Source organism: Diaporthe amygdali, assembly GCF_026229845.1.
Source record: "Diaporthe amygdali strain CAA958 chromosome Unknown NODE_17_length_903054_cov_64_435670, whole genome shotgun sequence".
Lineage (NCBI taxonomy): Eukaryota > Fungi > Ascomycota > Sordariomycetes > Diaporthales > Diaporthaceae > Diaporthe > Diaporthe amygdali.
The window spans coordinates 521710-537833 of NW_026517037.1; the positions used below are offsets into that span (position 1 = coordinate 521710).

Here is a 16124-nt window from a genome sequence, read left to right on the forward strand (position 1 = left end):
AGGCTGCTGAACGGCTGTCTCCAAGGCTGGCATTGACTGCATATAGAACTTTTTCTGTGGTTATAGAATTAAGATCAATATTACAGTTCCAGGGCGAGGGATCGAAATATCCCAGTCTCGACATGAATGACTGGAATGAAGCTAATGCTACCTGCTATATGTTGAATAATATTGCAGAAATACAGCCATAAATGTCTGCTCGAATCGTGCATCTAGAGCTAATATGTGCAGGACTTATTTCAGTCTTCGTCTCCCCTCGATTGTTGGATTATGAAAAGACCAGGGAATGGTAGACCCGGTATCTCCGTTTTGCCGTAATTTGATCGACATGGCCAGTGCATGTTGACCTGCATCATCGTGCATACGGTGAATGTGGCTAGTGCGATGACGGCATACAGCGTCACCTTAACTCGTTCGTGGGAAGGGGGCTGATATCAAGGAAATGCTCACTTGTAAGGCCTCCGGGTTGGGTAAATGGGCGACCAAGTCGCGCTTCAAGTGTATTTACAAAGTACGGTATTGTTTCCTCATTATTATTGTTGTCCCACTCCCCATGTCACCTTGACTACGCAGCAATGGAGAAACGATCTAAGTGGAAACTGTTCTCCAAGGACAAGAGCAAGAGTCCCACCAATGGCCCTGGCTCAGGCTTCCAGCAAGACCCTAGCAATCACAACAGACTCGATGTCCCCGACGCAGATGTTGCTGAGCCCACGAGCTCTCTGACGACGGAGGGTAGCTCGAACGCCTCGACAACTTTAACAAATCCGTCCTCGAACAACACGTCTAATCCCGGACACGAGAACGCCGACAATAGGAACGGTCTCACTTCAGATGGATCAGGAAGCCAGACCCAAGACACGGCAGCGCTGAACAATCCCACAATCAGACGTGAAACCCACACGAACTCTAGCACAGGCCAGACTGTGACGACAACGACGACGACCACAACAACTACAACAACAGTCACCGGACCAAATGGAACAACAATTGTCCAGGAACCTCGAGCTGGCGCCGCTGAACTTCCCGCAGCTAGTACTCCAGAACCTGAACAACAGGCTGCTCCCAATGCCACCGAAGCTGGTCTTCGGCCGGCTCCCCTAGCACTACCTTCACGATCCCCAAACAACGATGCCCAAGATCCACCACCTAGGAAAAGCTTAGAAACACCTGGGCGCCGTATCATTCCACCTCGCGAGCCTTTGACATCACCCTCTGCGCATGGCGCCAATGATTCCATCGCGACACCACCAGTGCCTGAGCGCAGCACAAATAGGCATCAGAATTTCTCATACCCAGGGAGAAATCACTCCCCGCCCGAAACCTATTTCGGAGAAGGGCCAAAGGAAACTCGTTCTACCTTGGAGAGTCTAAAATCAGCGGCCGTGGGCATCCATGTAAGTACTCACACACCAAAAGAAATTGCCTCAAAATGCTTGACCACCAGATCTACGATGCTAAATTTCTTAAGGGGGTCGGCGAGACGCTCCGAGGGACCCTGAATGACACGGTAGATCGCCGTTTCGGCAACCAGCAAGCGAGAGACAAGAACCAGGCGGCCATTGACGCCGGTAGGTTCGAGATAGAGCAGCGCCGATTCTACCAGCCATACAGAGCAGAGGACGGACGCCAGGCGGAGGACCAACAGGAGAGAGCACTGGAGCAGCAGGAACAGCTCCAGTCAGGGTCCGCTCCAGACGCCGCTAACGCCGCGGACCGGGCCAGCTGGGGCACATTTGGGGCCCCTGACAGAGATGCGGGATCCAGCAGTAAATTAGGGAAGCTGTTTAGCAAGGCGGCGCCACTTGTGTCAAGAGAATCGGTGGACAGCACTGCGCAGGTGGAACCTCCCAAGGAGAGGACGAGGCTGCGCAAGAGGAGTAGTTCTGTGCTTGGTGTAGTCCAGGAGTGAGCTCGGTTTTGTGAATGCCATGGGATGAAACCCATGCATATGTGTAAAGTTGCAAATGAGCCTGGGGCAGTGCATTAATGCTTTTTGGCAGCTTCCAAACGCTCGCTCCAATAAATACATAATTGGGATCAGCTGGCTAACAATAATATCAGATGCAGGCGGCAGATTCGCGTTGGTATGCATTAAAGCCTGTTTTGTACTTTTGTAACAGGAATAGCAATTCTGCAGACTTCACCCCTTTCGCGTTATAGAACCTCTACTGCTAAACCGACTGTACGCTATGACAAGTAGCGAGACATGGCCTGCCAGACCACAAGTCCGGAGAAACCAAGGCTCGCCAAAATTTCTTCATTGGCCCAAGTGCCTACATGCACAGGAAATAGCAACTAGTAGACAATTATCAAGTGCAAATATCCAATCTCGTATCCGAAGCCGGGCCACAGATGTTGTAACTCTTACAAGGCAATATCAAATGAAAAGTGATGACAGTGAGCAAGAAGATGGCAAAGACGATTCAAGTTTATGCAAATCACATTTCAAGTAAATGCAGACGTCCACCTGACAGTCACGATACTTAGTCAGATCTACGCCCCCAGTTCTACAGGTTCGATCATCAACGCTCCACATCCCATAAAGGCCGATCTCGCTACCAGAAAATTGAATCTGCACTGTCCGTGCTAGCTGGCAATTATCAATATACAAGCTCAAGTCATGTGGACCCGCATTGAGACTTGCAGTATATACTTGCGCCGTATTCACAATATTTAAAGCTGTCAATATGCCAGTCTGCGTGAGGGGTTTCTTACCAAAAATCCCAGTGTATAGATACACCATATTGGAAATGTGCCCTTGGGCAGCTTCTGAAGCTACTCAAACGCAAAAGCAATCACATCTGCTGAATATTGATCCCTCTGTGCGCCGCATTTGAACGCCCTCGCACTGTTTCGTCAAGTAGCACCTGAGTGCAGTGTATTAATTGGTCTATTTTGCGCAATCGTACGTCATTATATCCAGTTCCAGTTTTCTCCTGGTTGTTTCCGGGTATTCATCCTAGTAGACTTGCCGTCCACGTCCTCCCTCCAGTTGGCTGGCATATCACCCGGTAGTTCTGCGACAAAATCCCGTGTCTCGATCTCGACGGGCTTCTCCTCCGTAGCTAACTCCACCGGCTTGGTCGCGTCGCCAGCGAGCTCCGCCGCGGTGGACGCCCCGGTTTCCATCTCAGCCACCGGACTTGAGTCGATCTCCGCCGTGTTTCCTCTAACGGTCCCCGTGATGGAGCGCGCTCCTATGTCCGTCAACGGGCTGACCGGATTTGGCGAATACGGCGCTGATGATAGTGTGGTGCTTATAGTGTCGGCGCTGGAACCTAATTTGGAGTTTCTCTCGTCTTTTTCGGACCTTTGCAATTTTGCGGCCTGCTTTCTCTTCCTGACCAGGCGCCATATTAAGATTGCTGATAATAGTAGCAGTGCAAATACTCCAACTGAAACACCTACGGCGACTGCGAGAGATCCGCTGGAAACCCCGCTGGAAACTGTATCAGGGGCATTTGTGGAGTCGGTTTCGTTTTGTGTGGTGGCTGTGGTGGCTGTCTGAGTCGGCACATTCGTCTGTCCCGGCACAGTCGGATTCGTCTGTAGTATGCTCAAGTCCTGCTCCCGCCACCGCACTTGTATGGCGTATGCGAGGTTTTCCGTCGTCGTCATTACCGTGCCCGTCGTCTGTTCTGGGTCCCGCAATGTTGTGGACGGCACCGTGGATATGCAGAGACTGTAACTCCACCCCACTCCCATCATCCCCGTCGAATAGCAATTATAACCCGTCGGGCAACATAATCTTGCCGTCTCATCCGGCTTCACCTGACCACCGTAGTATGGCCATGATTTAGACGACGTCCCGTCTGTGAATGATGAAAAAAGAGCGAGTGATGTCGGGAATTCGCACGCGGCGGAATAGCCCGAGGGACAGATGCCCGGTGAGTAGTAGCCTATTTGCCAATTCCAATAGTTGTTGAAATTTGGTGGCATGCAAATAGAGCTGTACAGCGGCGGTGTCATTGGGTTCTCCCATAATGACGAGGCGCAGAAGTCGGGTGTCTGAAAGACGGTCGTTAGAGGGCCAGCCCCTGTCCCGTACGTGGGCGTCGCCGTCGCCGGATCATAGGATGTGTCCGTCGTCGTCGTCGGCGTCGGCGTTGATGTCATCCTGAATTCTCACTCGAAGGCCTTCTCGCAGAAAGGATAGATCACAGTGTCGCGGGTTGAAACTGCGACTCGTGTGGTGTTGCGGTTTCAAGTCAATGAACTCGCGACAGGCTCGACGTCGAGGTTGTGTAGGTATGACGCTTCCATGAGGCACCGATCGCTTGACCGTGATGACGCCGTTGCGGAGAGGCCAAAGCTGAATGACCTTCTCGGTTAACTGGAAGAAGCAAGAGGGTCAATGAAGAGGTAGCCAGGGGACGGGACTAGAAAGACTAGAAATTATGCCAAGCCACGCCGTGTCAAAAAAACACGAGACATCAAAAGCTTGGAAATGAACCGGGATGCGGGCGCCCTTAGACCGGAACGAGTCATGCGTTACAGCGAGACCCAGCTTTACTATGCATGGTATAGTCGGGAAGTGCGAAATATCCGGTAGATAGGAGATACGAAGTGGTAGACCTTAGCATCCCCGGATACTGGTGGGCCTGTCATCGTCCTTGGCGGTAGTGTATTATGAAATTCGGCCAATGATGGAAGCACTTAAGTCGGAGCAAAAATCGTCGGGGCCAGAAGCGAGGATCTACCTGGAGCGGGTCTCGATCTGTGCTAAGACGTTAAATTCAATTCTATGAGCGAGGCATGACTTCACGGGAACATCCTTGAAGCACACTGGCCTGGATTACATATCCGTTGTCACGCCTATGTTCAACGTTGTCGAGTCCTGTTCTTGTCTACAAAACGTATCTAGTTGACGTGACTGCTCGAAAGATTTCCCTCCACCAGCCCGAGGCAATGCCCCACAAGTACTAACGGCAGTCAAATAGGAGACAAACCCAATTGCGCGCACGGACTCAGGCAATTTCCAATGCTGCAAAGGAATAGGTGTCCCGCTCTCCCGGGAAAGTATATCTAATTGCATGATGCGACAAGTTGAACAGATGGCATTACTGTGTATATTCATGTCCGATAGGGGTTGTGAAGGCTTCATGCTGGGTATCACCACTGAGAAAATGCTGTGTCTGAATAAAAATCAAGTGCCCGCGCGCCGAGGAAAAGAAATGTGGCGAGACTAACGCCTAGTCTCCAGTGTTCCAGTTGATCAGAATTTCCTAGGGGCGAATTGGACGAACCACAAAGCCGATCACCCAAAACGGAATAGTCTCTACACAACGGACAGCTGAGTCTGCATGATAGTTGGGTCAAAGGTGGATCGCTGGGGAAGCCGTGACAACTGTATATCCCCATGGGCATTTTGCGGTGAGTCTGTGGGAGTTGGGCCATTCCGCCAAGTCAGGGGTTCTGTTCTCGTCAATTAATTGTGCAGTATAGATAAAGTGAAGGGAGAAATAAAGAAGAAGCTCGTTTTTCACATTGGCTATTGATGTATCTGGGGACATGAATGGGTGGCTTGACATTCCATTTCACACGCGGTGTCGGGAAAGAGACAAGAATCAATTGAAATGCTATCATGACGATCAGAGCTCCGATTTGAAGATAAACAGTCGTTTCGGGAAATATAGAATTGTGGATACGTTACCGCTAGTCGCTTTGGCAGGATCATAACCCAACTTTATAAATTCATGTAATACTATGGCTTTGATGGAGTCAAGGAGTACGCTGCGCTTGAGCAAAGATGCAAATTTGACCGTGAAGCTTAAGAACAGCTTTAGGGGCATATGTACGCACGTGCGGGGCCTCGGGGCTTGGGGCTTGATCTAAGGGTTTCAGGCCTAGAGAGAAGCATTTGAACCTTCGAAGAGATAGGCCAAATCAAAAATCAGTCCATTCCCGTGCTTCCCTCCAGCTGACATGGGTCTGTTTATCAGCGTAGTCACTAATAGACCTTCTGCCTCACAGCTGTCTACGTATAGCTACGCGTGCGCTTATTGATACAGTATTCTCTGACCACAACTTTCACTACGAGTTCCTGCCTCTGAGTTCGGTTTGTGCTTAAGAAGAAAGTGAGATTTAGGTGTCTGGATATCCTGGACCGTCGTTGGAGCAGCAAATCAATGGGGATGCACGCCTCAGCGCCACGGTATGCCATTTCTAACATACTTTGCGAAGAATTGACTTACAGAGTAAACAGAACGTACTCTTTGCGTATCCAGTCCTTGCACGGTCACAGTTGACTGCTTGGCACTTTCCATGGAACCTGTCTCGAAAGCAACAGACAGTCCAGGCTGCACGGACTACTTGTGGCGGATTGCTTTGTGCAATATTCTAAACCAAGTAAATTCACTGGTGAAAACACTTAAGGATTTGTAAACAGCCGTGAGTTAATATTATTTAATAGAAATGGTAAGAGGCCATCATTTGAGGGAACCTCCAAGTTTTACAACCACGGCCGAACTCGAGGTTGGGAAACAGGAAATCGCCAATCATTCACATACGACAGCTCAGCGATTTGAAAGCTAAGGATTTCTAATATTGTCGTCCAAAAAGCCCGAACCTATCTGTCTACTGGAACTTGAAAATGATATACATCCATGTGTATGTCTTGTTATTTGGCTTGCTAAGGAAGGTTTGCGCAATAGCATCCAGCGGGCCTTTTGACGAAGACAAGAAGCAACTTGAATAAAAAGTAACTCGGAAGTACTACAGAAAACGGCGGATGAGCTATGAAATAAATACTTCAAGGAACATATGATAGCCCTGTTGTTTATTCGCCGGGAGTCTTGATATTCATGGGTGCGTTCTGTATATTGTTTGTGTCGATGCCCATGGTTATGTACGCGATCATGCCGTTTTTGGGATCGACGCCATCGGCGGGAATGACATCAAATACCGGGTTCCATCCGTTCTCCAGGCCGTCGGGAAAAAACTGGTCAATGTCGTTGGTCACACGCGGGGTCTGAGTGTGGCTCGCGTAAGGTTCAAGCGCCATGAGCTCGGCTGATAGCGATTCGTCGAAGTAGAGCTGACCAGTGCTGACAAGATAGCCGGAGCTGATGGTGCCGTTGGGGAAAAGGGTGTAGTCAGTGTAGACCTGACTGTGAACGTGCAAGCTGCGACCGGCGTAGAAGCCTGGGAACACCGTCTTCATTTCCATGACACCTTCGGAGTCTGTTGGGTACATTCCGCGCAAGAATGTCGTGTCGTCCGTGTGGATATCGGTCACTCCATATTCCATGTCGGCTCGCGTCATGTTTAGTGATGTGAGCAGGTCCCCGAAGACCAGGTTGGGGTCAAGAGCGGTGAAGGACGAGTAAGAGCCCGTGGCGTTGGCGTGCCAAAGGCTCACCATCACGTCCGTCAGCGGCTCGCAAGTGGCCATGTCAAGAACCCCAATGTCCATTGTCAGGGGAACACCTGGTTGGTCCTCACTCATCTAGTAGAATACGAGCCATTAGAGATTCGTCATTTCCATGTGTGGGAAGGTGTCCTGGAGAAAAAAATGTCGGGTGGATCAGGAGGCCAAATCACTTACATCCGTCCTCAGGAGCTCAGACTGTGGCCACACGTAGGGTCCCTGGATGATATCTGGAACCTGAATGCAGGTTGTATTCTGAATAACATGGTAGTAGGGCTGTGCCTCTGGGATGGTGGTATTGGACCAGTCGATCTGGCGTTTCGCCATGCGCTTGGCATGGCGCTTCTTGTTCATTTTGGCGATATTCGGTTCGCATCTCTTAAACAGTGCACCTCTACGGTCAATCTCGCGGCGAGACAAGCGTTCCTCGGGGTGAGCCAAGGCAAGCCCAGAAAGAAGGCCGGCAGAGGCCATCAAAGAGTGGAACTTCATATTGGAAGTTGATGAGAATTGGGAAACTAGGAGACAAGGAGTGACAGATGGCAACAAAGGCTAGAGTTTTGGAATGAAGGTGATGCTTGTGTTCCAAGGCGAGACTGGTTTGGAACTCTTGTGGTACTACTGGTGTTGTCCCGGGTGGTCTAAGATCTTTATACGCGTATTTGCCGTTAAGGAGGAAGTATCGACCCAAAGATCAACATCACCCCTGCCACGATCTGCAAGATACACTCAAGGTTGTTTCTGCTGAACAATTGTTCCTGTAAACTGGCTGACTCGGTTTTCTAATTTTGTTTAAGGCCGGCCGACCTTTGGGTCAATGACCGGCTATGGATTTAAGCGGCAACGAAACACAGCTGTTCACAGATCGCACTTCTTGTTCCAGAGTAGATGAATGACGCCAGGAGAATGACAGACCACGGCGAGTACGACTGGGCAGTGCTCGTGATGCATAAGCGCAATCAACCCATGACTCCGTCAGTGTCCACCCCGTGCCTAGGCGTTCTCCATAAAACTTGAGCCGCCGCAGGGAAAGCATCTCAACCAAGGCAGGTGTCAAACGGACGCGTCAGTCTTCCAATGAAAGTCTTACCATTTGAAATAAATCTCCTCTTCAATCGGAATTGGTGGGGACGGACGCGTAAGATGGAAGACTGATTGGTAAAGCCTGCAGACGTTGTGTCGGTTGTTCCCCAGGAACTAAAAGTTAAGGGGCAGAGCCAAGCCGAAATATAGTCCAAAGCGGGTGCCGTGCTACAGCATATGGTAGGGATCGGCGAGAAAAGCATGCCTTCAGTGGATTCGGTCTGGACTGCTCGTCGAGGATGCCCAAAACACTAGCAATGGAATGAGAGGTGAGATGCAGGCTTCTGTGGTTTGTCAGCTTGAAAATCCGGCGAACGAGGCGGACACAGTCTCAAGAACATGATATAACTCAATCTCAGAAGTCATCAGCCGTATCATCAGGGATTGACAGTGGCGAGGATGGGGAATGTGGACGCCCATGCATGTGAAGCCGCATGAACGGGTCTTCAGTACTAATCACTCGACCAGCGAGGCTCATGAGCGTTGTGATGAACTGCACAGAAAAATGAAAGAGTCTAACATATACGTGAGATAGATGTTGCTGGACTGCATGCATGCTTCTGTGTGGAAAAGAGTAGACGATTGACAGCTAGCGGTGCGTCTATTTCGCACCGCCATGAGAATGACTGTTCCTACGCCCACCCGTTTGGTTAGCTATGAGCGGACCGACCCGTACTGCTTCCTTGTTGACATGTCTGTGTATCCTCACGAGCTGCGCTGCATGCATCTTGCGCTGCTGAGCTGAGGCGTGGGTGTGCGTCTGCACGAAGGCCCACAACTTAATATATTTCACAGCCTCCACCTCTCATTTTTCCTGATTGAGCATGAGAACGGAGAATGTTTGTCTCCACAATTTTTGGACCTCTGGCGTTGAAACCGGGAAGACGCCAAGATTTGGTCAATCTTCAGCTTAAATATTATTCCGCCATAGGGCTGCCCGTTCAAATTCCGAATTACCGCGCCGAGAGTGACGTCTGGATGTAGCGTTTGTGCGCTGGGATGAGCCCAGCTCTTAACAGCATCTGCAAGAAACGAGGTATTGCCATACATGACTGCTATCCAAGAAAACGCGAATACAGGACTCCTCAGCTTTGACCAATGTTAAACACGTAGGTAGCCAAATTTGAGTCTTCGCGGACCCGTCAAAGTAGAATTTAAAATATGTTCCACTTCATTCACAGCGAGACAACGCAAGATACTTGTAAAGGTTGACAAAAGGACCTTTCTGGGCTCTATGAGTCAGGACTTGCGTGCCCATGGTCAAAAGTGTGGTCTAATTTGCCCCTGAATAAAAAGCTACCAAAAGTTTGAAGAGGGTTGGGATGTTGATTTGTACCAATCCGTATGCGCAGCGCAGCAGATAGAATTCTGACAGACTTGTTGAAAAGATAGCATCCACTGCATAATGCTGCGGACCCTTGCGTACTTTGAGAGACTGATCGTCCCGGGCCCAAGATATCCAGCGTAGCAAGAACAGGAAATGGACTCCTTTCAAACCAAACCATGCATCGCAACACGGATTAGCATCGAAGTCTCTCCAACAAATGTTCAAACACGACTGACGACTAAGAATTAACATTAAACATAAACGTAACAGTAGGGTATCCTTCCCATCGGGTCCGCTGTCTCCCCTACCGTGATGGATTCTCCAACTGGCCCAAAATTCATCACTGTCGAATTCACCACCTCCGGTGTCACTCCCGGCGGATTGAAGACCGTGCTGGTCCCGTTATATGTGTACCTCAACTCTGGGTGCCTGCCCTGCCAGATCGACCAAAGGCGGTCCAGCTGAGCATGATGCAGGAAAAAAGCGGGATCCTGCGGGCTACCGAAGAAATCAGAGGCCGTTCCTCCGATCGAGTAGTGTCCTCCGCCGTGGATTCCCTTCTCCGTAAAGCCGAACAGGAGGCTCGCGCCGTTGAGCCAGCGCAGGACTGTTGTGATGTTTGGGGAGGCCAGCAGGGCGTCGATGTTGGATTGATTGTTGAACGCTTGGAGGGCCTCGTCATTGAATTTGCGCTGGATGCACTGTGGCTTCGACTCCTGCCAGTTGGCCGGCTGGGTGATGTCAAAGGTCACTATGGAGGTAAAAGGCCCAAAATTGATGGTGGAGTTGGAAAAAGGGCCCGTCTCTATGCAGTAGTCGGTGGTACGGCCATTACTCCCCAGCGAGTTATGGGAACCGTCGAAGATGGGACTGTTTTCCAAATGCGGGTACAGTGGATAGTCCCAATAGGGAATCCCGAGTGACTTTGGATATCCGCAGTCTTGCTGAAGTGCCTGCTCGAGGAGGTAGAGGAAGTGACGATGCCAGGGGAGCAGTAGTCCAGAGAAGTGAATCTCCAGCGTCTGGTCGATGTGGATTGCCGTGAAGTCAAGCCAGCGGCTCGTTGCCGCTGGTACGACCTCGGGTGGGTATAAGGAAGGCATCTGCATCAAGCACTGGACTCCATGGATGTAAGATAGCTTCTCGTGGTCAGCCATGCTGCCATATTCCTTACGTTGTACTGCGGCTTCTGATGTACATCTCGCGGGTTGAACACCCCGCTTACGGCTGTGCCGGGCGTCTGCCGTGAAGGCAGCAATGGCAATTATGCCCATGAAGAACTTCGCTAGTCTCATTTTGCCCGTCAGAAAAGAATGTTGCTCAAGATCATGATGGAGACAAGGACTTTGTCTTTTCAAAGTGTGTTGCTACGCGGACATCGCGGATTTATAGGTTACAGAAGTTCTTTACGAGATTGACAATATATACATGCTGCTTGCACTGCAGTAGCTCGGCTGACCTTGCAGTAGTAGATCAGATGACTTGGCAAGGAAAGCTTGTCGAGCGGCTCTGCAGAAAAGAAAGGGAATGAAAATGCGCATGAGCCCTCCGGACTTCCGACACGTCTTGTCAGGTTGCACGCCTGCTTCGGTAGGTTTACCAAGCACCACCATGAAGTGGCGTGACCCTGAAAGCCTGGTAGAAATAGAAAGAAAATCCCACGTGATTTAGATGACCTCCTCTGTCGCACAGCACGTTGGCGAAAACGGGCGCGCACAAAAATCTCCGATGGGCCGCCATGCTCTTCGTCTAGGTCACCCTTGTGGTCCCGTAACACGAGCCTATCCGCGCTGCCGGATCTGTGAGTGGTACGCTCACCTATCAAAGGCTGAGCCCTGATGACTTGCATTATTATTTTGATGCTGTCTCAGCCACAGTCGGTGATTCTGTCACTTCCACTGTGATCTGCGTCGTCGCCGTAATTGAGCTAAACCTGCCCTGTCTGCCCTGCCACTGATCCCCGAATTCCTCGTACACGCTGTTGATCAGGTCCGCAAACTTTGCCTCTGTCTTCTTCCGAATAATTTTCCCGATTGGCGTTCGAATAAAGGACGCAGGTGGCACCAGCGCCACATGCGTACGCGTGATAGTCGCATGAGCTGGCATGTTTGCATTGGCACCCTCTATCACGGACTCCCAAATCTCTTTTTTCAGACCTGCGGTAGGCTCGGCTCCTTCAATAATTTCGATCAGCGCGAGTGGTTGCCTGCGCTGGTTACCCACGATCATGACAGCTCCAGCTTTGGGGTGAGCGCCGATCGCTCTCTCGATAGGCCCCGGGTGGATGTTCGAAGCGGTGGAGAGCGTGAAGGTATCATCAGTACGGCCCACGAATTTGAAAACAAATGCGGCTTTTTCTGGGTCTGGGTGGGGCGTCCACAGGTCCCCAGGCCGATATTCGGGGTATGGTGGCCTCGCATTCTCGGGTGTCATGCCCTGTCGTACATGCCAGCTCGCATAGGGGGCATTCTTCTCATTCATAGTGAGCACTATTTCGTATAGTGGTACCTGCAACCCGTGCTCGTCAAAGAATTCGGCGTTCGATTTCCGAAACTCGATACCGGTATGGATAGTGTCAAAGTACACGTAAGGCCAATCCTCGTTGTCTGCCCTCACGAGACCTGCAGCCATAGCCTCAGTGCAGCCCCACCCATTCTGTGTAACCGTTAGTTATCTTCGCTTGTGACACGGCAAGAAGTGTACCTGCGCGAAGCTAATATGTAGAATGCGAGCTTCGGACTTGGCACTTACCTGGATGTGAGTGTATTTTGCCCAAATACTACTGGCATGAGGTGAAAGCACGGCTGGAAGCACATAAAATCAGCGAGAACGCAGCAATTGTCCTGAAATACATGCAACTCACCACCTCCAAATAATACAGATTCAAACGGCTTGATGTATCGCTCGGGGTTGGGCCTGCGAGCAAGCTCCTCCATCATCCAAGGCGTAAGCGCGGCCTTGGTTACCCTCGCAAACTCCAGGTAGTCGCGGATATCACCGGTAGTTATGGCTCGATGTCGGAAGCCTGGGCATAAAGTGCCTTGCCCGAAGACGCTCATCGGAAGAGCGCAAGTAGCTGACATTGCATGAAATGGCGCTGATGTAAGCAAGAATCTCGTACCATTTCCTGGGTACATTAGGTCATAAAAGTGCTCTCGTCCGTAGACCTCCGGCAAGAATATGTAAGTCCACGCGTTACCGTAGAATAGGTGCGTGTACTCTACGGGCTTTGGGTCCCCTGTTGTCCCACTGCACACGATCATGGTCAGTCAGGGCAGAAAATCGGTCTAATGCAGGGGATCTTACCTTGAGTGAAGGATCATATAGGGGTCGAGCTTGCCCTCCTCCCACGTCTTGTGGAAGTGGTACGGAGGGGCGCGGTCCTCCAAGCTCAGCAGGTCGTCCAGTTCCGGTATCAAAGCATGCTTGACGGGATGAGCCCTGAGGATGTCATCGACTCGAGCACCATTGGCAGAAAACAATGCCACGCATTTCGTCTTTTCCATTAATGAAGCGTGGACGTTGGTGCTGTTGAGTGGAGACGAAAGGAGAACCTTGTACCCGGTCTTGATGGCCGCCATCTGAACAAGATGATATCGTACATCAGGCACGCCTAGATAGGCAAAGGCTTCAAAGTTGGAGGACCGCCCAAATGCGGCTTCAATAGTGTGAGCCACCTTGTTGATGGCGTTAGCTAAAGCGCCGAAGGTGATCTCCTCAAAGCCTTGGGCAAGATCCCAGTCGTCGACAGGCAGCGATGCCCACGGCCGGTGCGGCTCCTTGCTCGCTATCTCATCGATAGCCACAGGAAGGAGCTTCTTGCAATAGTCTCGGGGAGGGTTTGGGCGCCCCATGATCGGTTATCGCAATGATCGAAATTCTGTCCTCTCGACCGCCTGGTGTTGCGTCTCAGTCGATCGCTCACTGTCGATAGTCGTTGATCAATCTCAGGGCTCACAAAGCCCCATGCAGTCGTTAAGTCCCAGAGCCTGAGAAGCCGGGGACGGGCATTTAATATCGGCCCACCAGTTCCCGAGGGAGTGGATGATGTGGGTGCGATTAGAGCTCCTGGAAACTGGTTGGGACATGATGCCTGTCGCACACAGTTCTCTACGACAATGATACGCACGCAGGAGTGGCACAGTGGAACGGCGCATTTGTGTGTCTGGGCTAAAATCGCACTTAAGCATGTTCAGGGATCCGAAACGTTTTAACTGGCACAGCCCAGACCTTTCTGTGGGGTTTAGCACCGCTCCACTTGGCCAGAACTTTCCAGGTCAGGAAGGTCTGTTGGCCTTAATTTCGATCCTCTGTTGGGAAAAGTCCCCGCAGATGCTGTGCCTTTTAAAGGGAGAATCAGCCCAGAGAAGGACTCGGTCAAGAAATTGTCCTGTTGGAACACGCAGTCCAACGTCGCCTCGGACGAGCTTTGTTTCGACAAGACCTGCACCAGCGTCTGTTTAACTGTGATGAGGAATCCTCTCAGCGAGTCTACCCACACTAAACCCACTCTTCATGCAAGCTACAATCTCCACCGAGGGACATGGGGTGTTTTATTGGTTCGGGGAGAAGGGGTCGATCGCAACAGCCAGAGGGATGAAGCGATGCCGGATTCCCTAGACTCAAAGCTCCACGGCCCGACGCGTGGCGTTACATCAGGCTGAATGGGAAAACTTCTGACTCCTACCACCGGACCGTAAGGGGTTGCAGGTCTGACGTCGACTCTAAGCGCTGGTCTTATTCTCGAGAAAGATGCCTGAGCATGGAGTATATTTGTTCTAGCATAGCATTACAGCCAACACACCGCATTTCTGCACTCCCAGTACGACCTTGCCCCCTTCGTGGTCTTGCGCGCAAAGGTAAGAGTTACATTTGAGGGGGTTTGGTGGGTTGGAGGAGATAATCTCTCGGATCTCCGAGTCAAGCTAAACAGATGTTCCACTGTTCTGTTGGATAATGCTCGATTGGGCTAAAGAAATAATGAGGACTTGTGTTCGACGAGATAATCTACGTGCTGATTAACTCGGATACATCCTCTTTCTCGATGGCTGAGCCTGCGCCTGGGGTCTTCCGATGGTTGGCTGCTGCTTCACACACAAACAAACGGGAAGCCATTTGATTTGAATCCCTTCAGCAAGTAACTCAAAATTGTATGAGTTGATCGTCATCATGGATCAGTTCGGTGGAGATATATATGCTCCGAAAATTGTCCGTCTGCAAGAGGGACGCTCCACAATATGTCGGACCCACAAGCGCATATGTTGAGCATCTTGAACTATCTGTTCACCTTCTCTATTCCGCCTATGTTGCTAGCGCCAGAAACCACTTGGTCACTGACTGCCATTCTTAAAAAATCTGCTTCGACCGTGTGCAAATGGTTGAAGAAAAGTTGGCCGTGTAGAGAAAGACGGTCCAGAAGCACAGGCCGCTTCTGTCGTATCGAGAGGAGCCGAAAACTTCGGTCAAAAGGCCGTCTCATACCGCCAGTTGACATAAGTCATACGTAATTGAAGGCAGGTTCTCTGGACGACTAAGACAAATACAAAATGATATCACTTGCTTGGTCAGGAACATGGCAGTGATGATTTAGATGAGAGTGCCGTTGGCTGAACTTTTCGAGGTTTATTGCTTCGGTCGTTATACTGTAAAACAATCACCATTCTGCAAATCATGCAGAATCAGAGCGAGATTTCGGCATTGCGATCGTATGACAAAATACGCCCATATGGCAACTAAGTGTCGTTAGCTGAGGTCTCGCGCGTTAGATACGTCGTAGTGCATTGACGGCGCAGCGCTGCAATGACTGGAACTGGTCTTATTGAGACAACTTACGAAATCGAGATTGGTCACAGCCCCTCTGAAGGTCCTTACCCCGATATTCAAGGTAGAAAAGGACCAGAATAGCATCTGAACAGCTGAAGAATTCGATTAGCTTTCTACAAATCGTGGGATTGTTCCGGCGGCATGGACTACGGGAAAGAAGTCAATTCCTATACGGGTGAGTTGTTTACACAGTCGTGTAAAAATTGAGGATACATTCGTCCTTCTCCCACCTCAAATCACAAGGCTGTGGCGGAGTATCAGAGGCTCACCTGGGAGAGTTACTAAAAGCTTTAGCACTGGTTTTTGACGTCTGACGATTCCCTGGGGTATGACCAGCTCTGCCGTAGTTCCTCCAGCTGAACGACTAAGATCAAGCTTAATTTGAGTGACAGCTTTCGTCCACAGCTTTGACCTAAAAAGCGGACGAGTCGTCAGATATTTTATTCATAAATAGCTTCCTCCTTCCTCGTCGAACGATTTCTAACTGCAATTCACTCTTCACACCAACATATTACTACG

General features: G+C 50.5%; 4 protein-coding genes across 4 annotated transcripts; 1 reads left to right on the forward strand and 3 right to left on the reverse strand.

Moving 5' to 3' along the window:
* Window positions 1–575: 575 nt before the first annotated feature.
* Window positions 576–1912, forward strand: J7T55_005109 (uncharacterized protein; the record flags this gene model as incomplete). Its single annotated transcript, XM_053144476.1, has 2 exons — window positions 576–1397; window positions 1448–1912. 2 exons carry the CDS (start codon window positions 576–578, stop codon window positions 1910–1912), a joined length of 1287 nt encoding a protein of 428 aa, XP_052992833.1.
* Window positions 1913–2916: 1004 nt separating this feature from the next.
* On the reverse strand, window positions 2917–4119 carry J7T55_005110 (uncharacterized protein; the record flags this gene model as incomplete). The annotated part of the gene is made up of 1 exon (XM_053144477.1): window positions 2917–4119. One exon carries the CDS (start codon window positions 4117–4119, stop codon window positions 2917–2919), a length of 1203 nt encoding a protein of 400 aa, XP_052992834.1.
* A 2662-nt stretch (window positions 4120–6781) lies between these two features.
* On the reverse strand, window positions 6782–7864 carry J7T55_005111 (uncharacterized protein; the record flags this gene model as incomplete). Its single annotated transcript, XM_053144478.1, has 2 exons — window positions 6782–7450; window positions 7550–7864. The coding sequence occupies 2 exons, from the start codon at window positions 7862–7864 to the stop codon at window positions 6782–6784; spliced, it is 984 nt and encodes a 327-aa protein (XP_052992835.1).
* Window positions 7865–10033: 2169 nt separating this feature from the next.
* On the reverse strand, window positions 10034–13636 carry J7T55_005112 (uncharacterized protein; the record flags this gene model as incomplete). The annotated part of the gene is made up of 7 exons (XM_053144479.1): window positions 10034–11067; window positions 11242–11335; window positions 11676–12437; window positions 12534–12586; window positions 12646–12807; window positions 12904–13031; window positions 13089–13636. The coding sequence occupies 7 exons, from the start codon at window positions 13634–13636 to the stop codon at window positions 10034–10036; spliced, it is 2781 nt and encodes a 926-aa protein (XP_052992836.1).
* Between the last annotated feature and the right edge of the window lie 2488 nt (window positions 13637–16124).